General features: G+C 48.3%; 1 protein-coding gene across 1 annotated transcript; it reads left to right on the top strand.

The window, feature by feature from the left end:
• Positions 1-189: 189 nt before the first annotated feature.
• VPS33A (VPS33A core subunit of CORVET and HOPS complexes) lies at positions 190-26,443 on the top strand. Its single transcript, XM_037511241.2, has 13 exons — positions 190-372; positions 1,799-1,864; positions 2,324-2,451; positions 3,267-3,453; positions 11,226-11,342; positions 12,015-12,189; positions 15,750-15,943; positions 19,287-19,413; positions 20,248-20,315; positions 20,937-21,074; positions 22,450-22,587; positions 23,214-23,382; positions 23,754-26,443. The coding sequence occupies exons 1-13, from the start codon at positions 271-273 to the stop codon at positions 23,933-23,935; spliced, it is 1,791 nt and encodes a 596-aa protein (XP_037367138.1). The 5' UTR covers positions 190-270; the 3' UTR covers positions 23,936-26,443.
• Positions 26,444-27,569: the final 1,126 nt, after the last annotated feature.

Genomic DNA, 27,569 nt, shown 5'->3' with positions numbered 1-27,569 from the left:
CTCCAGGCGGGGTCTTTGGCCTCAGCCCTCGGCGGGGAGGGCCGGGAACCCGCGGGCCCGCTGGCGCGGAGGGTGCGGCGGCCACGGAACCAGCGGGCGGAGCCGGGCGCGGCCCCGCCGGAAGAGAGCGCTGCGACGCCAGCTGAGCCCGGCTTCCGGGTTGGCGCCCCGCGTCACGTGGACGCGCTCTCACGTGACTTCGTCCCTGGGCCTCGCGCCGGGGCGAGCGGACGCGTTTAGGTTGGGGGCAAAAAGGGGCGGCCGGGCAAGATGGCCGCGCACCTGTCTTACGGGCGAGTGAACCTGAACGTGCTGCGCGAGGCGGTGCGCCGCGAGCTGCGCGAGTTCCTGGACAAGTGCGCGGGGAGCAAGGTGAGGGGCAGTTTGCGGCGACACCCCCGTCCCGGCCTAGTCCGGTCCTGACCGCTTGCACCCCCGGGTACGAGGTCCCCACGAGTTTTCAAAGAGCCGAGCAGGCGGGAGCCGGGAGGTGGGGCGCTTGGGGCACACAGTCCCGGGCCCGCCTGCCGTCTGTGGCAGCAGAAAAGGCCACCGTGACATCCCTTGAGCCTGTGTGTGCCAGATGCTCTTCATCCTCAGAGGGGCAGATCAGGTGCCCCCCCGAGACGCCGAGAGGCATGGCGAGATCCCGGCCCACGGATGTAGATGGTCCAGGCCCACGGATGTAGATGGTCCACTGTTCATTACAGTGATCATTCGTGTCGCACTTTCAAAAGTCTGAAGCACCGACATCTTTCAACTTCACACGGATTCTGAGAGTTCTTATTATTGGAGGGTTTCACTTAACCTTCCTGAGGTAGAATTGTGTCACCTGTCAACCAGCCCACCATGTGGTCAGAAACTATAGGTCAGGGATTTTTTAGGATTTCTTTTGAGTGGTGGTACCTCTCCCCGCTTCCCTTAGGATTTATCAGCCCCCCTAAGTTACTAGCAGTACAACTCTGAAGAGAAAAAGGAGCACTGGGAAAATTCAGGGATAAGTCTTAGAAAGAATAGAACCCTAAGATATAGAGTGGGTGCCAGCAGCCTGTGAAAAAAGATAAGCAAGTGATCTAGGTGCCCAGTTCAAACTCAGGAAATGATGCTGAACTCTAAAGATCATAGATTGCATCCATTCAAGATGCTGGGTCTAACACTGTCCTATATGGTTTTTTGGAAAATGGTGCCGTGGGGGAACAAATGTACAATGGCTCTCTGTAATCTCTCCTACAAATGAATGTTAATCAGCAGTTAACTCTAAAAATTTCCACTAAAAAAGGAAAGAAAAAGAAAGGAGTTGGAGGTTAGCAGTGGAAATGTTCATGGGGCCCAGAGCAACTGTCATTTAAGTCTAGGGCTGGAGTCCTGACTCCTTACTCCGCAAGTAACACCCACATTCCCCTGTATGGTCTTGGACTGTTACTTTAAAACTTTCTTCTGTCAAAATAGGAGATGTGATAGCTGTCTAAGAGATTTTCATTTTAAGAATTGGATTATATGAAACTTACATATGCGATACTAGGTTGATGATTGCCATTGGCAATTTCCTTATGGTTCAGTGTTATCACACCATGACACAGTTACACAGCAAATTGTAGTTCCTCACCTTCATCACTTGCCCTTGATGCTATTTTTCTTTAGACCCATAGGATATGAATGCAATCAAAATCAATACAAAAAATTTCTTAATTCAGAGTTTGAAGCCAGTATCCCTCCTATGTACACCTTCTGATTTCTGTTGCTATTGTTGAAATGTGTATTATCAGCTGTTAAATGGAAATGTCTCTCCCCTCTGTAGGCGATAGTTTGGGATGAGTACCTCACAGGACCATTTGGCCTGATCGCACAGTATTCTCTACTGAAGGTAAATAAGCTACCCAGGCTTTGTTCAGGGAATAATAATTCTGTACTTCAGCGATAACAGGGTTTTGCATTTCCTCTTGAGCAATGGCCTTGCAAAACTGTCTGATGTTTATAAACATACTATTAGCGCACATGATAGCATTTTGTATACGCCGGTCCTTTGGCAGGTGATTCTGCATTCATCTCATTCCAGGGGAATTGCTGGCGTGTGTCTATGGTAACTCGTTGTGTGAGAGCCTTTTCAATTCTGATGCAGTAGCAGTGGCCTCATACTAAAACTGCCCCATACACACCTGGTGTTGGGGAATCTAAATTGATGCTAAGTTACTAATGTGGATTTATTCGACTGGGAACTTAGGTTGTCTGAGAGTGGTCATGTTACTGGACTGGTGCTGGCAGGAGACCTATATGGGATAGATAAGTTTTAGGGGCTTTGTTAACCTTTTGTGTGTTTCCCTAGGAACATGAAGTGGAAAAAATGTTCACACTTAAAGGAAGTCGTTTGCCAGCAGCTGATGTCAAGAACATTATTTTTTTTGTCAGACCCAGGCTAGAATTGATGGATATAATTGCTGAAAATGTGCTCAGGTATCTCTCAGAGCTTATGGTTGGTCCAAATGCGGTTGGGCTGTCTAAAGGTTTAACGTTCTGAGCTCCTTACTGCAATGCCTTCTCTCCCAGCCTGTTGGAAGGTGGCCTTTGGAAGACGGGGGCAAGAGAATGGGGAATTTGTGAAGATCTTCAAACAGCTTGAAAGGGGGGAGTCGTCATGTAACCCATTCTTTTAGGATAGTTAAAAGTTTAGCCCTGCATCAATAACAGCAGAGAGAAAAAAAAAACCTCTGCTGCTTATTTTTCAGTGTATTGATTATAGTGTGCTGGAATTTTGTAAGCAAAATAAATAAAAGCTGATTAAAATTTAATACAGCTTCAGTCCATAGAGGAAGTGCTCCAGGCGCTGCACTCCTTGGGACGTTGATCGATGTCACCCCTAAAAGCTTAAAAGCCTGTTGGGGGAGTCCACTGTCAAGGAAACTAGAGGTGGAGGTGAGCTTTTGTTTTCATAGAGGACTTTGTGTCACTGCATTGATCTAGTTAAAGAACTATTTTCAGATAGACACAGACATCCTGTTTTAGTAAACCCAAAGCTTTTAATGCTTCATAAATGGCTGCAGAGAAACCTAGAAAATGCACCACAAAATACTGACTGCTTTCCTATCAGGGGAAGAAAAAAAGACAGTAACAGAGCTTATTTGGGTCTGGAAGTCGGTATGTTTATCTAACCAGCTTTTATTTAGTGCCTGCTGTGTGCCAGGCAGTGGGCTGGGCTCTGGGAATAAATTGAGCAATCCATCTGTGGCTTGCAGGACCCCATAACCCAGCAAGTGGCCCCTCTTTTGCAGTGAAGATCGACGTGGCCCAGCAAGAGATTTCCACATTTTGTTTGTGCCACGACGGAGCTTGTTGTGCGAACAGCGACTGAAGGACCTGGGCGTTTTGGGATCCTTCATTCACAGAGAGGAGTACAGCCTTGACCTCATTCCATTTGACGGGGACCTCCTGTCCATGGAATCAGAGGGTGCTTTCAAAGTAAGTCTGGCACTTTCTCTTCTAGTGTTAGATGAATTTTTGCCAAATGGATACATGTGATAGTGTCAGTGTTCAAACTTGTGTTTCCGTGGTTACTGGGAAGCTGAAGCTCATCGTGTGGGCTTACTGACGTGTATCGTTTTTCTCTTCAACATGGCTCGTTTATTTCTTTGCCCATTTTTTTTTTTTCTTTTTGAAGAATGCTTTGTGGTAATTAACCACTGTGGGTTACCAAAGTTGCAGGTATCTTCTCCCAACCTGGTTAGTCTTTATCTTTTAATTTGATGTTATCTTTTTTGTCTTTAGATTTATTTTTATTTACTTATGCATACAAGAACTGGGGTGTGGGCCAGAGGTGCAGGGGGTGAGAGGATTCACCAGAGTGGGAGGCAAAACAGGCACATCATTGCTGAGGGGAGCAGTGGGTGAGACAGGAGAGGTCTTCTGCATCGTGTGGGTCAGCTCCCTGGCAGGGATCGAACTCATGCCACAGAGGCTGGCTGTAGCTGTTAGCTCTGAGACGAAACCCCAGTGCCACCAGGGATGCCCAAACTTGATGAGATATCTTTTAACATGTAGGCCTTTTCCATTATACAGTAGTTAATTTTTAAATCATAGTTTTACTGATAGATAATCACAAACCATAAAATTTACCTCATTACATCAGTGTGCAATTTAGTGGTTTTATTCAGTCATGTAACTATCACCACCATCTAATTTTGGAACATTTTTCTCATCCCCCAATAGACCATGCCCTTTAGGGTTCACTCCCTATCCCTCCTCCCAGCCACTGGCTGCCAGCAGTCATTACAGTCTGGGTGGACTTGCCCATACTGGGTGGCATTTCCTGGACTCATAGAAAGGGGGTCTTTTGTGTCTGGCCTCTTTCTGAGTGGGATGTTTTTAAGACTCACCCATGTCATAGCAGGGTTTGGTGCTTCATTCATTTTTATGGCCAAGTAATATTCCATTGTAGTGCTGCCCCCGTGTTCTGTTTTTTCATTCTATGAGGGACAACTGATGACTTTGCCCTTTGCGGCACTCACCATGCTGTGGACATTCATACATGTTTTTGTGTGGATGGATGTTTTCCTTTCTCTTGGATGGACCTACAAGTAGAATTGCTGGGTCATACGGTTAAACTCTAACATTTCAAGGAACTGACTGTTTTCCAAGGCGACTCTACCATTTTATACTCCCACTAGCAGTGTCTGAGGGTTCCAAGCTCACCTTGTCATCGACACTTGCTATCGTCTGTCTTTTTTAATTTCCCCACTGTTATGACAGTGAAGCATTATCACATTTGGTTTTGATTTGCGTTTCTGTAATGACTCAGCGCTGTCTATTGTCTTTTCATGAACCTGTTGCCCACCTTTGTCTTCCTCTAAAAATGTCTACTCATATCCACGGCACTTGTTTAAAATTGTGGTTCTTATCTTTTTATCATAAGAGTTGTGAGAATTCTCCAGATATTCTGGATTCAAGTCCCGACCCAGTATATGATTTGCAAATATTTTCTCCCTTTCTGTGGGTTCTTTGCTCTCCTAGTGCAAGTGGCATCTGTTGTACAAAATCTTTTCATTTTGATGAGGTGCCATTTACCTTTGCTTTTCTCGTATTGCTTATGCTTTTGGTGTCCAGTCTAAGAAATTGCTACCCCTGAGGTCACAATTTACCCCTATGTTTTCTTCAAAAAGACTTACGGTCGCAGTGTCACATTTAAGTCTCTGCCCCATTTTCAGTTCATTTTTATCTGATGTGAGGTAGTCTGACTTCTTTCTTTTGCAGGTGGTTTTTATCTACTTGTTCCAGCACCATCTGCTGAAAGACCCGAGTTTCCTCACTGAGTTGTCTTGATACCCTTGTTGAGAACCTGTTGTCCATAAATATGTGTTTCTAGTGTCTCGGTTCTGCCCTGCTGACCAGTGGCTCAGGCCTTCTCGCCGGTCACTGTCTTGGGTACTGTAGCTTTATACTAAGCTTTGAAATTGGGAGATGTGAGGTATTACTTTTTTCTTTCAGTTTGAATCTTCATGAATCCCGAAATAGAAAATTTTTATTTTCCTTCCAGAGTTTTGAAGTTTCGCTTCTCACACTCAGGTCTTTAATCTAGTGTGAGGGGAGTGTGTGTGTGGGGCGGGGGGGTGGCCAGGGAAGGAGGGTAGTATATGCTGGGAAGTGGGAACGTAGTGTATTTTCCCAGCGTGCCAGCTGTCCCAGCAGTGCCCCCACCCCAGCTCCTTCCTGTGAATGTGCAGACTTTGTTCTCCAGTTCCAATAGGGGTTTTGCAAATGTGATTTTATGTATTTGCTTTATTTGCCATCTTTCTCTTAATGAATATGTATCTTTAAAGAACCAATTTGAAAGCATTTTGCAAAAACCTTGCATAAGGTTCATTTCTTTGCATAAGGAAGGATAGAGAGTGAAAGGTAAAGCCTGTCCCCTGCCACTCTCCAGACCCCTGTGCTTCTGATGAGCTGGTTATAGGTCAGAGGTTCCCACAGTGACCTCCCACATTCCAGTAACTTGCTAATGGGGCTCACGGAAAACTCAGGGCCACACCTTGTGACATTTACCATTTTATTAAAGGATGTGACAAGGGACAGACAGGTCAGCTTCTGTTCCTGCAGAGTTGGGGTGCATCACATACCCAGTGGGGGTCACTCTCCCAGTGTGGGTATGCTCGCCAGCCTGGGCGCTCTCCAAGCCCCATGCTGTTGGGGTTTATGGAGGCTTCCTCACATGGGTGTGATTGATCATTAACTCCATTTCCAGCCCCTCTCTAGGGTGGGGGATGGGGCTGAAGATTGTCAGCTTCTCAGGCCTCCCTGGTGGTGCAAGGGGTTAAGATGCAACCTATGGGGCCTCCCCGGTGGCGCAGCAGTTGAGCGCTGGGTTGCGAAGCTGCCCGCGGCCTCTGCGGTGCTGGTTCAATCCCCGGCTGCTCCCCGGCCACCGGAGGAGGGTCCCACATGGCGCGCAGACCTCTCCTGCCGCCCGCTGCTCCCCTCAGCAGTGTATTTCAGTAGATCCTCCTGTTCTGCTCCCCACTCTGTCTCTGGTGAATCTTCTCACCCCCGCACCTCTGGCCTGTACCCCAGTTCTTGTATGCATAAATCTTTAAAACAAAAAAACATTCCAAGCTTCTCTTCCCGGGGACCAGCCCCCACCCAGGATACCTGAATTGAAACAAAAGATGCACCTGGGACTTTTACCGCGTAGCCACGTAGGAATTTACAAAGGTTTCCGGAAACCTGTGCCAGGATCTGGTGCTGGGACCAATATGTATTTTCTATTAGCTCACAAATGGTGTGGCCGCGTGTAATTAATTTACATCGTGTAATTAATGTGAATCGGTAGCAGCTGAGGAAAGCTTGACAGAACCTGCCCAGAGGAGAGATTTCCTTCATTTAACCAATGATTTGCAGAAAAGAACAAAAATACTTTCCACTGAGAATTTCATGCCCTTGGCTTTATATGTTCCCTTAAGATTCTGCTTAGAAATTAAGGATTTTGCGGGGATGGTAAAGCCAAGAGTTCTACTTAATGTTAAATTCACCCAGGATTTTTTTTTTTTTTAAGATTTTTATTTATTCATTTTTGCGTAGGAGAACTGGGGTGCAGGCCAGAGGTGTGGGGATGGGGGTGAGAGGATTCACCAGAGACAGAGTGGGATGCAGAACAGGCGGGTCTACTGAAATGCACTTCTGGGGAGAGCAGCGGGGAGACAGGAGAGGTCTTCGATGCTATGTGGGTCAGCTCCCTGATTTCTGGTGCAATCAGTGTATTTTACTTATTTATGTCATTTTAAACAATGAGCATAACCCAGCATTTCTTAGCATCAGGAGGCATATCTAGAGCTTTCTGTGCTTTGGGGACATGATTATGCTCCTCTCCATCTTGGAGCCCTACAGAATGTGGGAACTAGCGTTTTTCTGCCCAGTTGAGGGCGCGATAACAATGCTGCATACATTGAGACCTTCATTTGTGGAGGGGGAAATCGCCACACTTCACTCGAGCCTAGATTGAGTCAGTCAAGTTAATCACCCCACTGCCAGTTATGTCAGAGCAAAATATTCCAAGCTTAGTACCTGTTATTTTCGATCTTTTTTAAAAGACAAATTACAGAAGGGTGATTTCTGTAGTAATCCAACTTTTAAAATCAAAATATGAATTTTGGGGGTGTAAAGGTCAGGAACAGGACACAGTGCAGGTTTTCTGATCCCATGCAGACCGGGTAAAGGAGGAGTCAGAGTCCTCAGTGGTTTTGCAGGTTTTTATTGGGGTTCAGCAGGTACGTGGCGTGCTGGGGGGCTGGGGGCTGGGCTCCCAGCCCCGAGCAAATCTTCACTCTATCTGGGCTCTCTGCTTCTGCTTCGGGCTTCTCTTTCGGCTTCTTCTGGCGTCCCCGTGACACTGCCCTTAAAAGCACGGTCTTAGCACAGGTGGACCCACTTCAGGTGCCCGCCATCAGGCATGCATTCAGGATCACAGGGTTCCCTCATCTATCCTGATGGCGGGAGGGCAGAAAAGCCTGATTTTTAGCCTTACCCTGCAGTCCACCCCCTCAGGGTTTTCTGCCATATAATCCACACATACACAACTTTGTTTCTTAGCAAACACAAACAATGCAGCCATGGCCCACAAAAGCAAATACATCGCAATATAACAAAATACAACAGAACACAAATAAGTCCAGGCAGGGCCCCAACCTAGTGCAAAAGACAATTATTGGTACCAGCAGATGAGCCACCACATCTGCTGCCGAAGGCACTGCTCATACAAGGGAGGGGAACCACTCACGGCATCTACTATATCACACCAGGAGCCGTCAGGCTTTCTGGCTGTAGTCTCGGCTACAAGCCACACACCGCATCCACCCACAGGATGCACTCGCTCTGGGATTGGCGATTCTCTTCTAGTGGGGGTAATCGCCAACCCTCAGGGTTTCTGTCTGCAGTCGCTCCAACACTCGGCCTTCACAGCCACCCATGCGACTCGCAGACCCCTGCACTCAGGCCAACCCACTGCACAAGCACATGGGTCGGGGATCCAAACTCTACATTCGGCTTGGGCTCCACCCCAAGCCACGTTCCCCACCCGTCCCCCAAGGACAGGTTCCTCAGCTCCTCACCCTCCCTCGACAACGAGCAGGGCATCTCCCACAGGTGATTTTATGAGACTCACAGGTCTTCAGCATACTTAGGCTGCTTAACAGCTGCTCAGGGCTTCCCAAACTTAGCATCAGCACCAGCTTTTGCCTTCTCAGTTGGCTTTTCTCCTCTGCCTGGCTGCTGGGCATACACAGGCTGCTTTTGGCCACCAAGGCCTACTGGCCACCCCCAGATTCTCAAAAAAAAAAAACATAACCTGCCAAGGTCCTCCACCTTCTGGCGGGATTGTCAGTCCAAGTCCATCAGTCCAAGTCCATCAGTCCAAGTCCATCAGTCCAAGTCCATTAGTCAAAGTCCATTAGTCAAAGTCCATTGGCCTCTCCCTGCATTAGCACTGGCAAGCTCCGAATCGTGGTCCTCTCTTCCGACGATTCTTGCTGACTCAGGGGTCATTGGCTGGTCCTCTCGGTTGTCTCCTCCTCCAGCTGAGGTCTCGTCCCGCAGCTCCCGGATGGTGTCCACCTTCTGTGCCGCCATGGCGCCTCCAGCGTCGTCACAGGCAAGCACTGTTACTCCTTAGTCCCTCTAAGTCTTCGGAAGGCTCCAATACCCGTCTGCATGGATCATCTTGCCAACTTACGCCAATTGTAAAGGTCAGGAACAGGACACAGTGCAGGTTTTCTGATCCCATGCAGATCGGGTAAAGGAGGAGTCAGAGTCCTCAGTGGTTTTGCAGGTTTTTATTGGGGTTCAGCGGGTACGTGGCAGGCAGGGGTGCTGGGGGGCTGGGAGGCTGGCAGTCCTCCCAGCCCCCAGCAAATCTTCACTCTATCTGGGCTCTCTGGCGTTCTCTGCTTCTGCTTTGGGCTTCTTCTCTTTCAGCTTCTTCTGGCGTCCCCGTGACACCGCCCTTAAAAGCACAGTCTTAGCACAGGTGTAACCACTCCAGGTGCCCGCCATCAGGCCTGCATTCAGGATCAAGGGTTCCCTCATCTATCCTGAAGGCGGGAGGGCCTCCCCCTGGTGGTGCCGCGGTCGAGCGCTGGGCTGTGAAGCTGCCCGCAGCCTCTGCAGCGCCGGTTCGATCCCCGGCCACTGGGCGAGGGTCCCACGTGGCGCACAGACCTCTCCTGCCGCCCGCTGCTCCCCTCAGCAGTGTACTTCGGTCCTTCTGCCTGCTCTGCTCCCCGCTCTGGCTCTGGTGAATCCTCTCACCCTCCCGCGCTTCTGACTGTACCCAGTGCTTGTATACATTAAAAAAAAAAAAAAAAAAAAAAAAGCATATCCTGAAGGCGGGAGGGCAGAAAAGCCTGATTTTTAGCCTTACCCTACAGGGGAGCTTGGAGTTCTAAGTAGTTTTGCCACAAAGTGTGTCTTAATTTTGAGCTGTTCTCAGTGAGATGTTAAAACCATCTGAAAGTCCTTTCAGTAATGACCAAACACTCCTTGCAGTATCTTTCTGGAAACAGCTCTCCTTCCTCCCTGCCCCACCACTAATGAAAAAAACAGCCAAACTGTTCTAGATAGTAAAAGCTGACATGTATTAAGCACTTACCGCTGGGATTAATTGTTTCACTTGTGTCTCCTTGACCCCTCGGCTGTAGAACATACTCCCTCCTGCAGGCGTGGCCACCAGCACTGGGAGGCCGTCTGTGGCCGGGCCCAGTGGCCCACGTCGAGGCACTGCAGTCTGAGCCTGAGCTTTCACTGATATGGCCCCTCATTTCCCAGCTGGCTCTGTGGTGCAGGGGTTGTTTTGTTTCTTTTGCCCTTTTTCAATGCAAAAGAAGTATAATTTTGTCTGTTTTACAAAACGTCTTACATATTTTATCAAGTATAAACTATATTTTCCAAAATGAGTTCATACTGTGAAGATTGTTCAGCAACCCCTTTCATTTCTCAAGTGTAATGACCTTATTGGCCATCAGTGTATATGGAAATACACTCACCTCAGTAAAAACTGCAAAATGGGGACCTCCCTGGTGGCGCAGGGGTTAAAATCTCAGCACTGTCAAGCTATTGCCATTCACTGCAGCCTGAGTTCAGTCCTCGGCCGGGATGCTGACCCACATGGCACAGCAGACCTCTCCTGTTTCGCCCACTGCTTCCCTCAGCAGTGTATTTCAGTAGATCCGCCTGTTCTGCTCCCCACTTTGTCTCTGGTGAATCCTCTCATCTCTCACACCTCTAGCCTGCACCCCAGCTCTTATATGCATAAATAAAAATTAAAATAAATCTTAAAAACTGCAAGTGTGCTGTCAGGCGGTCATGTGGGACTTTGGGGGTCAGAGAAAAGGTGGGTGTACGGGTGTTAGCCCATAAATGCCCCTCCACCAGTGGACACATCACAGTGAGTGAGAGAACCCACCTCCCTGTGAGACGTTTTTAATCAGAGGTTCACTCTAGAACTGATTGCCTAAAAGCTAGAAAGCTGGAGGGCGGGGCACTTCCTTCCAGAAGGCTCAGCCCCATGAGAATTGCTTCCACCTCGTGGCCTGGATGGATGGACAGCAACTTTGTAAAATGAACTTGAGTCCAGGTTCCCTGGCAAAGTGGGAAATGCTTGGAAACCATCCAGCCTGCTGCCAAGTCCCAGTGCTGGACTGGCGGACACTGGGCCGCCCGTGCCTAGACACTGACCCCCTCCTTCCTCGCAGGAGTGCTACTTGGACAGCGACCAGACGAGCCTCTACCACGCGGCCAAGGGGCTGATGACCCTGCAAGCTCTGTACGGGACGATCCCCCAGATCTTTGGGAAAGGAGAGTGCGCCAGGGTGAGAGATGTGGAGGCCCCCGGTGGTGGGGGGACCCTGGGGCCTTAGGGGCGGAGGAGTAGGAAGCTATTTATGGCCCGTCTTCCTTTATGAAATGTGTGCTTGTGAACGTGCCTGCTTGCTGGAATGCACCTGTGCCCCACGTCTGCGTACACCGTGTCTTGTGCACCTGCCTAGGGCTACAAAAGAAACAAGCCCGTTGCGCTGCTTCCAGCAAAGCCAAGCGCAGCGACGCTCCGCCTCTCCTTTCAGCCTCTTGCAGTGAACGTGTCCCCTTAGCCAGCCCTCTGGGCCAGTGACTACCTCGGGCCACTGTGTTGGCATTTCTGTTCTTCTCGTTGGTGATTTCGTGGTTTGCAAAGACCCCGGAGCGCAGAGCTAAAGCACCAGCTGATGCTCCTGATGCACGTGGGCCGTGCCGGCTCCCCAGCCCTGTCCCGTTTGCCCCGGGGAGCAGCGGTTCAGTGTTTGCTCTTCACTGCGCACGCAGCCCCGGCAGAGCTGCCGAGAGGCAAGGCTGGGTGAGAGCAGCTGCCCGAGTCTCGGCAGTCCTGCGTGCCCGCGGTGTTTTGCCTTTTACTTTTTTGATGAATCGTCTTTCTGTTTTTAGCTGAATTTTAAAATCTGCTAATTCGAAGGAGGGCCCCTCCTGACCCACTGTTTTGTTTCCAGCAAGTGGCCAATATGATGGTCAGGATGAAGAGGGAGTTTACAGGAAGCCAGAATTCAATTTTCCCTGTTTTTGATAACCTGTTGTTGCTCGATCGAAATGTGGATTTATTGACGCCTCTGGCCACCCAGCTCACCTACGAGGGGCTCATCGATGAAATTTATGGCATTCAGAACAGTGAGTAAACTCACATCCACCTTTACCGGGAGGGGGTCCGAGAAACATATCCTTTCAGCTGGTGCTTCCTTTTCATGTAACTCAGAGTACATGAGTACTGCAATACTGACTCTCAGGTGCCAGAACAAAGCCCTGTCTGAGCAAACTGCTGTGCTTGGTCACACGAGGGCTGGTCAGGGGTTCAGGTCACAGGGCTGACCCTGCGAGGAGAGGCCAAGGGTTAGCGAGCAGATGCTCCCAGCTGCGGTTCAGGAAACTTCCGAAGAGGTGGTATCTACGTGGAGGTGGGGTGCTGGCGGGAAGGTCAGAGGTCATGAACATGTCTGGTTTGGTTTGGCCCCCATGGTGTGTGTTTTCTGTCAGCATTTGAAATTTGAGATAATCATCCTGATTTATGCCCCATCTTTTAAAATACCTGAATCAAGACAACCCAAGCCCACATTCACACCCAGCAGCTTGCATCTGGGGGAGACCTGTCTCCCCTCTAAGGGGCCCCTTTCCAGCTCAGCACAGGCCCCGCCACTCCTCTGCCCGCTCCAGGCCTCCTTCCCTCCTTCGTATCGGTTTCTGGCCTCTTTGCTGTCCCGAGTTACGTCACAGGGAGCAGGGAACATGTGAGGGAAGCGACATTAAGAAGGGTGCGCCTGAAATCCAGAGAGATGGGGAACAGGTGGCCAGCAGGGCAGGGGAAGAGGGATGAGAGCGCCTGCTCGTTGGGTACTGGGGTTCCTCTGGAATGAAAAATTCTGGAAGCAGATACTGGCTGTGATTGTACCAGGGTCTGTATCTACTAAATGCTCCTGATTTGTTCACTGTAAAATGGTTGATGTGGTAAATTTTATGTTATGTGTATTTTACCACAAGAATGAATGAGTTCGGGCCTCCCCTGATGGCGCAGGTGGTTGAGCGCAGCACTGTGAAGCTGTCCGCAGCCTCTGCAGTGTGGGTTTGATCCATCCTGGCCGGCGAGAATTCCCCATGGCGCGGCAGACCTCTCCTGTCTTGTCCGCTGCTCCCCTCAGCAGTGTATTTCATCAGTCTACTTGTTCCCTGCTCTGTCTCTGGTGGATCCTCTCACCCTCCTGCGCATCTGGCCTGTACCCCCGTTCTTGTATGCATGAATAAATAAATCAAAAAAAATGAATGAATGAGTGAATGAATGAATAACTCAGGGGAAGTGGACAGCCAAGCAAATACAGACAGACATGAAGAGCTATTTCCACAAAACAGACTCTTCATGGTCTTTAAATATGAGATTATGCAGACTATTATGTTTTTATTATTTGTTCCAAAAGATGGCTTTTTTAAATACTTTTTTAAAAACTCCATTTTCATTGAAGAGGAACTCATTTCAAGAGAATGCTGTGCTCCAGGTAGTGGTGGGGAAAAGGCTGCCCTCCTGGTGCTTCCTTCCGGGAAACTCTGGGGGGTGGGGGTTCGAGGGAGCTCTGAGGTTACCCAGGGAGGTGATCTGTGAGTTGACCTGGGGTAGGTGTGTAAGACAGTGAGAGGTGGGGCTCCTTTGAGAAAACAAGGAATTTGTGTAAACTCACAGCCTTTTTGTAACAAGTATTTTCATAGATCAAACATGAATTAAGAGAAAATGGGAAAATAAAGAAGGAAAACGTAGATCCACCACGATCCCTCGAACCTTACCCTGCTCCGAATGGCCCAGGCCTTCCAGCGGCCAATATTACTATTTTGGGGGGTTGCCTTGTGATCTTTCTCTGTGCAGTTATTTTTGGTGACAAACAATAGAATTAGCTTGTGCAGATTGTTTTGATCCTTTTTTTTTTTTTTTTTTTTTTTGACTCCGCGAGCGTTTTCCCAGCTCTGCATAATTCTAACCACATTCTGAAACGCTGCAGTCCATACCGCACTGTTTGCAGGGTCACTCCCCTGATATTGGGCATTTGATGTTGTTTGGGGGTTTTATGATTAGGAAAGCATTTTCTTTCATATATCATGTTACCGTTCTCCACATTCTCTAATGCAGGGTTTTGGGGTCACTGCTTTGCTAAAGGGTGACACCAGCTCCCGTGTAGTTCATGAGGCCGTGGGGGGTGGGGGTGCCAGGAAGGGTGACTGCACTGGCCTTAGGAGCAGAGGTGTAAAGGGTGGGTTAAGGCCACTTGGGAATTATTGGGCCCAGGGCTAAGGAATTTGGAAGCTTATTCTAGGAAGGGCTGCAAGTGCTGTAAAAAGCCTGAAGGGATTATGACAGACTTTCACAAGTCACACAGTGCCTTTGGGGTCTCCTCACCTCTGCCATTGTAATGTGAAAGCAGCCATGGACAACTCAGAAAGAGACTGGGCCGTGTGTCAGTAAAACTTTATTCACAAAAACTGGGAGTGAGCTAAAATTGGAAGCAGGCAGTGGCTTTGAGGCCATTTTGGACATGAGACTACAGTAAGATAGATTTATATCATGACCCCCAGGACATATATATACATGCATGTGTATTTGTGGGTAAACTGGGACCAAAGTTTCTTTTTTTTTTTTTTTTTAAGATTGATTTATTTATGTATACAAGTGCTGGGGTATAGGCCAGAGATGCGGTGGGGGTGTGTGTGTATGTGAGGGGATTCACCAGAGACAGAGCAGGGAGCAGAACAGGCAGATTGAGTGAAATACACTGCTGAGGGGAGCAGCAGACGAGATAGGAGAGGTATGCCATCCCATGTGGGTTGCTCCCTGGCCAGCTGGGTCTTGAACTGGTGCTGCAGAGGCTGCGGATTGCTTCATAGTGTGGTGCTTAACCCTTTGCACCACCAGGGAAGCCCTGGGACCAAAGTTTCCTTTGGGGAAAAAAAACAAAAACAACTTTACCTCCTTCCTGTCATATGTTCTGGCATTTTCCATTCTGTTGTATTCTGTCTTAGTTGTTTTTGTTTAATGCTAGTTGCAACCAACCCACTAAACTGCATACTCCATTAATGATGTGACCTACAGTCTGGACAACTAAGTACACAGAGGGCAGGGGATCCCTGTTAATGTTTTTGATTGAAGTGACTCAATCACTGAATAAGTATGGGAACTGGACATGGCTGTAGTGACTTAGATAGGACCCCAGGGACATTAGGACCAGGATATTAATAGTTAAGAATCACTGGGCCTCTCTGGTGGTGCAGGGGTTAAAGTCTCAACACTGTCAGCTATCGCCAGCCACTTGGATGAGGCTTCCCTCCCTGGCCAGGGAGCTGACCTCCATGGCACAGCAGACCACTCCTATCTTGCCTGCTGCTCCCCTCAGCGGTGTATCTCAGTAGGTTTGCCTGTTCTACTCCCCACTCTGTCTCTGGTGAGTCCTCTTACCCACTGTGCCTCTGTCCTGTGCCCCAGTTCTTGTATGCATGAATGGATAAAATAAATCTTAAAAAAAAGAAAAAAAGAATCACCACTCCCTGTTCTTTGATCACGGAAAAATCAAGACTTGGGTGGGCTGTCTGCCCTTTGTCTTCTGCTCTCCCATGAGGTGGAAAGTGCTGTCTGTGCCTGGCCACTGACTCGCTCTGCCATCAGATGCAGCAGGCGCTCCCTCCCTTCTGTTGCCATTCAGGTTACGTGAAGTTACCTCCCGAGAAGTTTGCACCTAAGAAGCAGGGCGAAGGGGGTAAGGATCTTCCCACAGAAGCCAAGAAGCTTCAGCTAAATTCCGCAGAGGAGCTCTACGCTGAGATTCGGGATAAAAACTTCAATGCGGTGGGCTCGGTGCTCAGCAAGAAGGCAAAAGTGATCTCTGCAGCCTTCGAGGTGAGCGTCTTGGTTATCTGCCCGCCGCCCCAGCCTGGGCTAGATTGTTCGCAGTGCGAGCAGAGCAAGAGCCTTGCCAGGCCATGAACTGGGCTTCGGAGTTTGCCCCTCTCTGATCCCGGGAAACTGCAGGTTCAGCTCTTGGGGACCCCAGGGTTCCTTTTTACCTTTTCCCCAGGCCTGTGAGAAAAGGGGTTCTGTTAAGTTCTTATCCCCCCCCTTTTTTGGGAGGGGATACTGCTTGCAGTTTGCAAGCTTTTATCATAAACATTTGTTTTCCCTTTTAAGTTATTTTCTGCTTCATTTAAGAGAGACCAGCTGCGCTATAAATAGTAAAGACCTGCTGGAATGGGGCAGCGCTTGCGTGCAAGCTCCAAGTGCAGCCAGTAGGCCGCTGGCGGGGGCCCCCAGAGAGGGCTGGTGATAATGAGAGTGAGGTCCCTGCAGCCCAGAGCGTTTAAGTCCGCGGCTTCATCATCACTTTCCTGCCTCCTCTTGCCCGGGCACTGGCTTGTGTTTGGTTAAGCTCATCTTTGAAACATGGAATTCAGTAAAATGATAAACTCTGAATATTTAGCCTTTGGAAACAGATTGAGAGAATTTCTGGAAACTGCTCTTTCGCTGAGGATGTATGTCCAGGTTTTCTCTTTCTCAGGGCTGCTCTTTCTCAGTTCCGTATTTCTAGAGTTAGTTTTGGTCTAAATGATCAAATGTTGCAAAGGAAAGTTTCTGATCACTAAGCAGAGTTCCCTTCACTTGGGGTTCAGTGGAGAACAAGGGATTTTTTGTATTAGAGAGAAAATATGGCCCTGTTTATGTTCCCTTCTTACATAATGTTTTCTTGCTAGTCTTTTACTCAGAAAATTGGATTTTCTTAATGCTGACCCTGCAGACACTCTGTGCCCTGGGATGCTGGTCACAGTGTGAGCTGGTGCCCGGGAGGAGAGGGCTGCTGTGGCGTGACCAGGCCCCTGGTCTGCTTTTCTGCTGTGTTGAAGCTGGGTGTGGCCCGACTCACTTGTAGTCTGTCTTTCTAGTGCATTAATTTAAATTAAACATCCTCTGAGCAGTACATAGAACAGAGCACTTAAAGTATCTTAGGAACAGATAAAACTAAGTCAAAACAAGCCGCAGAAATCAGACTGTAGAACTGAGACCCGTGGGGGGTGGAGAGTGAGGGGGAGGGGACCCAGTGGACTAGGTAAGGATTGTGGGGGTTTGGGTGGTGGGCATGCTGTGGTAACAAAGAGGGAGCACCTACACCCCTCATGGATAAGACAGGGTTATAAACTGATGTTTCCACAATAAAAATAAACAATTAAAAAGTTGCTCCATGATTAAAGAACTAGACATAAGACCTGAAACCATAAAATACATAGAAGGAAATATAGGTGAAACACTACGTGATTTGCACATCAAAGACATCTTTACAGACACATCACCCAAAGCAGTGATAGTGAAGGCAAAGATAAACAGCTGGGACTACATCAAATTAAAGAGCTTCTGCACAGCAAAAGAGACAATAACAAAAACAAAGAGAAACCCCACCAACTGGGAGAACATTTTTGCACCCAACACTAATGATAAAGGACTGATCACAAAAATCTGCAAAGAGCTGATGAAACTCAACAACAACAAAGAAAATAACCCAGTCCAAAAATGGGCAGAAGAGCTAAAAAGAAACTTCTCTGAAGAGGAAATGCAAATGGCCAACAGACATATGAAAAAATGTTCAACATCACTTGTCATCAGGGAAATGCAAATCAAAACTACCATGAGATACCATCTTACACCAGTGAGAATGGCACATATTAAAAAAACTAGCAACAACAAATGTTGGCGAGGGTGTGGAGAAAAAGGAACTCTCCTGCACTGCTGGTGGGAGTGCAAACTGGTCCAACCACTGTGGAGAGCTGTGTGGAGATTTCTGGACCTACTACACATAGAGCTTCCATATGATCCAGCAATTCCACTCCTAGGTATTTACCCAAAGGACACAGAAACATCAATTCCAAAGAACACCTGCACCCCTATGTTTATAGCAGCACTATTTACAATAGCTAAGCTTTGGAAACAGCCCAAATGCCCAAAAATAGATGACTGGATCAAGAAGATGTGGTACATATATACCATGGAATATTACTCAGCATTCAAAAAAGATAAACACATGCAATTTGCAGCAACATGGATGGTGCTGGAAGGGATCATGCTCAGTGAAATAAGCCAAAAAGAAAAAGAAAAATACCGGATGGTCTCACTCATAGCAGGAATCTAGAAAACTTAAATAAGGGATCAGGAAAATGAATAACTATAAGAAAGTGAAAATCAAAATCAACAAAAAACTATGAACCAGAGACACTTTTTGGGGGGTGGGGGCCGGGAGGGGAGGGATTGGGGTCAGAATGGGGCATGTGCAGTTGTATGGGGGAATATAAAAATAAAATTTATTATTTAATAACAAAAAAAAAAAAAAAGTTGCTCCATGGATAAAAAATTACACAAACAGGGCCTCCCCAGTGGCGTAGCAGTTGAGCGCTGGGTTGCGAAGCTGCCCGCGACCTCTGCGGCGCCGGTTCGATCCCCGGCTGCTCCCCGGCCACCGGAGGAGGGTCCCACATGGCGCGCAGACCTCTCCTGCCGCCCGCTGCTCCCCTCAGCAGTGTACTTCAGTCCTTCTGCCTGTTCTGGTCCCCGCTCTGGCTCTGGTGAATTCCCTCACCCTCCCGCGCTTCTGACTGTACCCAGTGCGTGTATAAACAAAACAAACAAACAAACAAATAAATAAATAAATAAACATGCCTCTATAAAAAAAAATGTTTAAAAAAAAAATTACACAAACAACAAAATTAAAGAATTCCTCCATGGAATACTAGTCAGTTGTTTAAAAAACGATCAACTAGTGCCTTTGGGGACAAAGTAGATGGGCCTCGGTGATGGTGCTCAGTGAAGTCAGGAAGGGAAAGGCAGATGTGAGCGTTTCACTTATCTGTGGAATATAAATAACCAAAAAAACCACGACTGGCAAAGCTCAGCTAAAGCAGATCTTAGACATAGTGAAAAAACTGTTTACCGGAAGTAATGGGCGGTGGGGGGACAGCAGAAGGAAGGGCATTGGCATGAGGGGTTGTGGGGGGAGAGTGGGGCTTATGCACCGATGGAGGCGGGAAGGTGTAACCCCAGAGTCAGGGACACGGGGAATGCGCTGACACATTTATAATAAGCAAAAATGAGAATCGGTAAGTTAAATAAAAATTCTTCGGGGCTTGTCCTCTGCACACTGTCTATCAAAAAATACCCGAAAGATCCCCTCTCCCAGCTGAGAGGCTCTGGGCTCTCGTTTCAGGAAAGGCACAACGCCAAGACGGTCGGGGAGATCAAGCAGTTCGTTTCCCAGTTACCCCACATGCAGGCAGCCAGGGGCTCCCTGGCAAACCACACCTCTATCGCGGAGCTGATCAGGGACGTGACCGGTGAGTACCTCAGGCCTGCCATCCGCGCTCCCCTGGGCTCGCCTTCCCTGCACCGGCGGCTGCTGGGGAAAATGTGCTCTTGTTGAGAGTTTATGGTCTGGATGTTAACTAAGCGCGTGTCCATGCCGTGAAATGTTTCCTTTGTACTTAACTCATTTACCCCCCTCACCGTTAAAATATGTAAACACCCGATAAGGTATTTGGAATATCAATAAGGGGAAAACATTCTTCCATTAAGTTTTCACCATTGAAGGAGGAGGGTGATTATTTCAGTCTGGTTTCCCCCTGTTAAGGGTTATTTAATCAGGGTGATGGGATATTTCTGTTTCTGTTTTTCCCTTGAAAACTTTGTGCAGAATTGGCATAGAGCGTTCATGGAGTATTTTGAAAGAGCTCAGAAATTGTATATTAAACCAAAGACAAGCTTACTCATTAAAACCCAGGTGAGAGGTTGGTGCCAGTGTCAGGAAGGATACTTTGATTTTCAGGTAAGCATTGCTAGAAAAGTCCATCCCTGGTTTTCATGTTAATAGACTGGGAAGTCCATGAGAACTGGTTGATAAGGATGACATATCCTTGGAAATCAGTTTTCATTGATTCTTGAGGTCTGTGTTGGCGTCCTTAGGGGAGCCAAGGCGTGCAGTAGCCAGCTGTGTCTCGATGTATTTTAGGGGCACAGGGGCATATGGGGTTTCCCATTGTTCTCAGAAAAGAATTTTAAGCGCCCTGAATGAACACTGGCTTTTTTCATAGTTGTGCTCTGAAGGTGAAAACACTCAAGTAGATGAGCATTTATTTTGTTTCTAAGTTGCCACTGTGCTCATTATATTTTAGCTTCTGAAGACTTCTTTGATAAATTAACAGTGGAGCAGGAGTTTATGACTGGCGTGGACACAGAGAAGGTATGTGAACATGAAACTCTCCTAACAGGTAACTGACAGTTTCGCAAACATCGTAAGATTATAGCTAGAAAAGCAGTTGATTTGATTCCCAAGCCTTTCCTCACTGTCCTTAATGCAAAATGTGAAAGTGCAGGTTTTATCAAGTAACATATTGGACATTCCCCTGTGCAGGGCACCCAGGAGAGAGGAATACAGCCCCCGAAGTTAAAGATCTTTAAGTGTTGCCATAGATAAAGTAGAATATTTGCCCTCTGAGGAAATAAGTCATATAATTCCTTTAAAATAGCCATCTCCACTAATAAATTTCACATTATTCAATTTATGGAAATTCCCATCTCCTAAAAAACTTCCAGTTACTTTACACTGAGAAATGACTGTGGCTGCTGATGTAGACTGGGCCACACGGGCCCCAGACATGAGGCAGCCCGGGAGGCTGCCACAGAGGCAGGTGTGTTCAGACAGGCCCTTGGCCTCTGCTTCTCAGCACTCGGTGCCTGTCGGGTGGGACAGGATCCTCCGGAGAGGGGCTAAAGAATGAGGGAAGAATTGAAGGAGCCGTTCACCCTCACATCTCCTCCATGCAGTCCCCAAGCCAGTGTGATGGTTCTGCTCTGTTTCTAGGTCAACGGTTACATTGAGGACTGCATTGCCCAGAAGCACCCGCTGATCAAGGTGCTGAGACTCGTTTGCCTGCAGTCCGTGTGCAACAGCGGACTCAAACAGAAGGTTTTGGATTATTACAAAAGGGAAATTCTCCAGGTCCGTGAATCTTTACTCATTTGCCAGGAGAGAAAACATCTTTGAAAAAAAAAATTTCCAAAGCTGCTATTTTGGAATTTTGCTTCTTTGCACTGTGATTTAGATATTTTCACCCCTGGAGCGCTTGTCCTGGGTGCGGGCTGGTGTTGACTGTGTGTGCGTGATGGAGCTTCTTGAGCATTCACTGCTCGCCAGGCTCTGTTGGCAGAGCTTTATGAGAGTTCATTTGTTTAATCCTTCCGTGAGTTAGACATGCTTATCTTCCCCCCCACCTTTTTTTTTTTCTTTTTTGGTGAGAAGCTGAGCCTTGCTTGTGTGACTTGCCCAAGGTCACTATGCTAGGAAGTGGCAGAGCCAGCCCCAAACCAGGCTCCTGGATCCGGGTCCAGGCCCAGACAGTGCTGCTGGCAGAAGGGAACTCTTCACAGACTCGCAGTTCCCCAGCCCACTTCCTTCAGTTAAGGCTGTGTTACTTTATGATAGTGCAAAACCCACTGTTATTTAAAAAATTCTCTCCTCTGCTTGAAACGCCTCAGGCAGTATTTGCTGTTAACAGTCACAGTTAAGTACATTATTGTTAAAACTAAATGCTCACTACATGTTATTTTTGTGTCTTTTAACCACACACATAACAATTCTCATCCCCGATCCCCCCCTACGCCCCTTCCCAGAGGACCAATGTCAGTGGTTTGATCTGCCTCCTTCGAGACTCTGACGATTATAAGCAGATTGTTTGCATACATGGACTTTGGGGCAAGGCTGACTATATCCAGGGCCCAGCCCTGTTATTCCTTAGCTGTGTGACCTTGGGCAAGTTATGTCAGCTTCTCTGTAGAATGGAGAGTATAACCTTGGGGGGTTAGTATAAAGATGATTGGGTTATGGTACATAGAACAAATACAGTGCTCCCCCCCACCTTGTGGAAACTGTGACTTGTGTTGGCCATTGTTATGTTCTACATTTAAAAAATAGAAGTAAAATCCTACTGTAGCTAGTATTCTGTTAGTACATTTTTGCCCTTGGGAATATATTCAGAAGATATTTTTATCAGGATATATAGGTCTGCCACATTCTTTTTCTTCAATAGCTAAGTGTACCCCATATATAAAAATAAACTCATTTGATGCCTATTTATGTTGGGTCCATAAATCCTGACTTTAAAGGAAACATTTTGCATCTTGCTCTGTAGCCACCAGCAGGGTAACTGACGGCGAGCGCTGTGGAGGCCTTTCTCCACCTGCCCTGCCTGTTGCCCGCACTTGTATCACGTGCCCCGAAGAACAGAGCAGTCAATTTACTGGAAGTGCTTTTTTTTTGAAAGTCACAGAAATCCTTTTCCTGAGCTGACATCAAGGCCCAATGACCTCTCTTGCAGACATATGGCTATGAGCACATCCTGACGTTGCACAACCTGGAGAAGGCTGGCCTCCTGAGGCCACAGACAGGGGGCAGGAACAACTACCCCACAATCCGGAAAACCTTACGCCTCTGGATGGACGATGTCAATGAACAAGTAAGACACACCCCAGCACCTCCAGCCTGCTTAGCTGCTGGCCAGAGGCTGACTGCCTGGTCTGAAAGCTGCTTTCTAGTGTTTTTTTAAAAAGTAGTGCCCTCATGAGCGAGGCCTCCAGAGCCCTGGGGAAGCAGAAGGGCTCTCACTGGAAGTTGGAGGAGAGTTTGATAATGATGCAGGCGGGGTAGGGACCCTCGAGCGGCCCTTGCCAGCCTGGGCTTAAGGACAAGGAGGGAGCGCTGTTCCAGAAACCTGTTCTAGGACCTGGAGAAGAGCTGTCTGGAGAGGCCTCTGGTTGAGGGACCTAGCCGCCTCCCACCTGCTCCATGGAGAGAGGATGGTGGCCAGGGCAGTGCGAACCCTGAGCGCACACTGCTGCCCTCTCTGCAGAGTGGTGCCTCCACCGGCCAAACCCCAAATTCACTCCTGGCAAAGTCATGGAAACTGCAGGAAGTGGAGAAGGGATAAGAGGGTGCTGTGTGCACAGTATCTTTGTGTTTGGACCGTTCTCCTCTGGAGAGAAGCATACAGCACTGCCAGCAGGGCTGGAGCAGATGGATGGTTCTGGATCATCCAAAAGGCCTGTTAGGTGGCTCTAAGGCATCTTTTCCTTCATTGAACAGAATCCCACGGACATCTCCTACGTGTACAGTGGCTACGCCCCACTCAGTGTGCGGCTGGCCCAGCTGCTCTCCCGGCCCGGCTGGCGGAGCATCGAGGAAGTTCTGCGCATCCTTCCAGGGCCCCACTTCGAGGAGCGGCAGCCGCTGCCCACAGGGCTGCAGAAGAAACGTAGGTCCACAGCCACGCAACACGGTGGTGCCAATGGGTGGCGCTGGCGTCTTAGGCAGTTGCTTTGTAAACACAGTTGTCAAGTAGTAGGCATCAGAGTCCACGTTAGCTGCTGTCTTAATCTAGAGCCATGGTGCCCTCGGGAGTAGCAGCTTTTGGCCTCTCAGTTGAGGATCTCAGTAGTTAGAAAAAACATTGAGGTCAAAATTGTGTCCTGAGTGTTAGATGTGCTGTCTGGACCAAGACACATTCGACTTCCCCCCCAAGACACAGTAAGCTTCCCCTCTCCGCCCCATAATGCAGTTTTTTAAGGGGTGGGGAAAAAAGCATCAGTAATAAGAATTCTTAAGTCTGAACTGTTTACATTTTAGGGCAACCGGGAGAAAACAGAGTCACACTGATATTTTTCCTCGGGGGTGTCACCTTTGCTGAAATTGCCGCTCTGCGATTTCTCTCCCAGCTGGAAGACGGAGGCACAGAGTATGTGATCGCCACCACTAAACTGATGAATGGGGCCAGCTGGATCGAGTCTCTAATGGAAAAACCTTTCTAGACTGTTCAAGAGACTTAACAAATGAACTGCATCATCAGCTGCCCCTTGAAGGGGAGATAGGAAGCCCCGTAGAGGAATAACAAGAGGACAGAGTTTCCGTTGGGGTCAGCATCTTAAATTATACTGTTTCCTCCTTTCTGCTTCTCTTTTATGTTCCTAATTTCCTAGAGGGAAATGAATAGAAGAGAATCAATGTGAGTAAAAGAAACACCAATTTCTAATATCCTAAACTCAGGGTTTTCATTAGAGACCTCTGGAATCTTGCTAAGCATGATGGGATGGCAAGCAGGCACTGGGGGTAACAAGGAAGATAAAAGGGCAAGCCCTCACCCTAGTAAGCAGTGCTGCGTTTCATGCAGGGGCCAGAGTGCATTCTCTCTGCAGCGCGGCGCCTGGCACCTCTGCTGGCTTCTTACTCCCCCACTAATCTCTGCAAGGACAGCCTGACTTCTGCTTTTGATTCATCTGCTTCTATAAAGCAGGAGGATTGGGGACCTTCTTTCCCCAAAACAAAGTTCATCCTCTCTCTGATATGCTAAATCTGTGTGGGTCCCCCGCTTGTCCAGGGCTTCTTACATCAAGGACTATATTCATTGGGGAGCACCTTTTCTCGCAGTGTAACCACCCGGTGACTCTTCCTAGGAACCCCAAGACATTTCATTGGGAGATGCCACCAATGAGGTTTGGGTTTTTGCCCATCGTGGGCCCCAACATCCTCCTGGTCCCTCTGTGAGCTGTGGCCACTTGCACCTTCAGCACCTTACAGCTGTCTCCCTGGTGACTGCAGCATGTGCTTCTGTCTGTGTTGCCTTTGTTTCGCCTAAAGACACTTCTGTGCAGTCCTGGTCAGGCGAGATTGGCCTGCCCTGGTACAGCACATTAGTGATCCAGCAGCCACATGCCACTGCTCCCACAGGGGACGTCCAGGCTGTGACAAAGAGGGGGAGGTTTGGTGAAGTTGGCAATCCTCACTTGTTCCCTGTCCCTTCCTACTCCAAGAAAGGGGCCAAAGTGATTCCTTCGCAGGCCTTACCCAAGTCTCCCGCTGAGGCTGGCGGTTAGTGTCCCTTCCCAGGTGTCAGTGTCCCTCCCCAGGTCTGTTGATAATTAGTAAGCACCCACATATACTCCTCACTTTGCAGTGAAATTCTGTTAGCACCTGCATGTTCGGGTGAAAGGGAAATCCTGTTTTTTTACACTTAAGAATGAGGGGTGGAATAGGTAGGTAACATGTAAAAGACTTGCTTCTCATGGCTTCGCCCTTGACATTCAGTATTTGGAAATGTCTTAAAAGTAGTCCTGTTTTAGAAAATCCTTTTTCAAATACTTGTTATCCCAGGGAGATTAGTTTATCCTGGAAGGTCTCACAGTTGTCAGCCTCAGCCGCCTTAGAGAATGAAATTCCCCTTTCGCTCAGTGTTTCTGGCTCATGGGATTCAATTCAAGCCTGGTCAGGTCTCCTTGGCTGGGGTTTTTGTCCTGGGAACAGACACTCGGCTGTGTCTCATGTGTCCACATTCACTCGTGACTCTACTGGCTTGCTCAGAGCGTGGTTAGGTCTCAGCTCCTGAAAATGCATTCGGCAGAAGACTTAGAAACATCACTTGCTTCATTTGTATGAAAATAGAAAGTGGTGGATAATTATGTATTATACGCCTTTGTGTCAGTTCACCTAATACTTGAAGCAGTCTTTGTCTCCGAGGAGGAGGCCCTTACTGAGAGGCGCTATGTGAATGGTACATTCATCCTTGGAGGGGGTGGATTGTTTACATCATGTCTGGACTTTTGTCTAGGTGGGTAGACAGTTCTGCTACCCCAGCGGCCCCACAACAAAGAAGTCTACGTAGATTTAAAAAAACCTACATAGGCTCTGTTTTGTGTCTTATTATAAACTTTTGGATTTTAGCCAACAGAGAAACACTTGAACTTTAACTGTGGAACAAGAGGGTAATGGATTCAAGGGAGGATTTAAAACACATTTAATCCTTGGAGAGAACTGGGAAGTGAAGGTCTCCGTGAGAGTTCTAGTCCGTTCTAGCTCTGCTCTCCCTGGAAATGGATTGTGCTGGTCTGTCTTGTTCTCAGATGTATATTAAAGCTCAGCCTGTCACTAGAAGGAAGCGTCTTCAGGAGAGTTGAATTCAAGAACTACATAAAAAGAATTAGCTGAGTGTCCACAGCAGGCAGGAAGAGGGGCTGTGAGAGCTGCGGCGGCAGTGCCGGCAGCACGCAGACCCTAAGTGTGTAGGAGATTGAGACACTCGAGCTGATGCCCCAGTCAGATGGTGTTATGAGAAAGAGGGTGCCTTTTTGTCAGTCAAAAATTGAAGAGAGTCACGTAAAACGTCTCATAGTTTTCTAGATGAATGCATGTGAACTTCGAGCCACATTTCTCAGGTTCAGTTACTCAGTTGCTCAGATAAACTGTCTCCAGATTAGGTGGTGACTGGAGGCTGCAAAGGCTGACCACGTGCACCTGCTGTGAGAGGCCATTTGAAGGATAGGATTTCAAGGGAACAGCCTCTTTGAATAACCTCATTTTCATCTATTGCTTCTTGTGGGACGAGGGTGTAAATCCCGGTCATCCTCCTTCCCGGGACATGGGGGCTCTTCGACGGGCCGTTCTCTGAGGGAGCAATTACTCCCGCCGGCTTCCTGGGCAGCCTGATAATGTTCTGCTCCTGTTTTCAGCCAGGCTCCGGCTAGGCACTGATTTGATAATAAGAGATCCTGATCAAATTAAGGAGCCATTTGCTTCTGGATGATGATATTGATAGAAAGGGCTGGTGTCCGCACTGCCTGCTTTTTAAAAGGTCAGGACACAGGCTTTAACTACAAACTACTACCCAAGAGCAAACCAGAGGCAGCATCAAGTTTGTGCTTTCTTCTCCGTCGCCGTCACGGCTGAGCAAGGGGCTGCTCAGTATCGGCTGAAATCCCAGCTGGCTTGTTTTGCCTCCTGTTTGGAGGGGTTGAAGCTGGGGGGCTCATTGGGGAGGCAACCGTATAATGACTCTCTAAACTGCTAAACTGTAAATTCGAGTCAAGCGCTTTGGGGGCTCTTGGGTCACTAAGCTCCCGGCTCTCACACCCAAGCTTCTTAGACTTGCATGTTCTTGAAGACAACAGTCTCTGCTCCAGTTAGACATAGGTCCTAAGTGTGTGTGTGTCGTTTGTATGCTGGGTCTTCTCATCTGGAGCTTCGAGAGTAGTGTGGGGCCGCTCTCAGTGTGAGTTTGTTAGACAAGGATTTGGACATTATCCCATCTGCAGTGGTTAGAGAAGACAAGCAGGGGCGTGAAATACCCCCTGGAGTGCTGTGTGCTCAGCCTAAATCAGGAGCTTTGCAGACAACCCGGAGCCCTGTGGGCTGCGGTGATGACACAGGCAGAGGGTGGGCAGGGCTACCAGTGCCCTGCTTGGCCTGGGATCAGCTGTGCGCAGCTCCCTGAGAGCCCAGGGACCACGTGGAGATTATGATTGGTCTCTAGACCACGCCTAGTTGATGAGTGCGGCAGCTGCCTGAAAATCCCTCAGCTCTGCTGAGATCACCAGAGTGTGCACAGCCTACCTTCAGACTCCCAGACCCGAGAGGAGCGGTGCTGTCGCGGTGGAGTGGTCCCGGAAACTTGGG

The sequence above is a fragment of the Talpa occidentalis genome, unplaced genomic scaffold, assembly GCF_014898055.3.
Source record: "Talpa occidentalis isolate TD23 unplaced genomic scaffold, MPIMG_talOcc4v2.1 talOcc4.14, whole genome shotgun sequence".
Lineage (NCBI taxonomy): Eukaryota > Metazoa > Chordata > Mammalia > Eulipotyphla > Talpidae > Talpa > Talpa occidentalis.
This window is presented reverse-complemented; position numbering and strand designations above follow the sequence as displayed.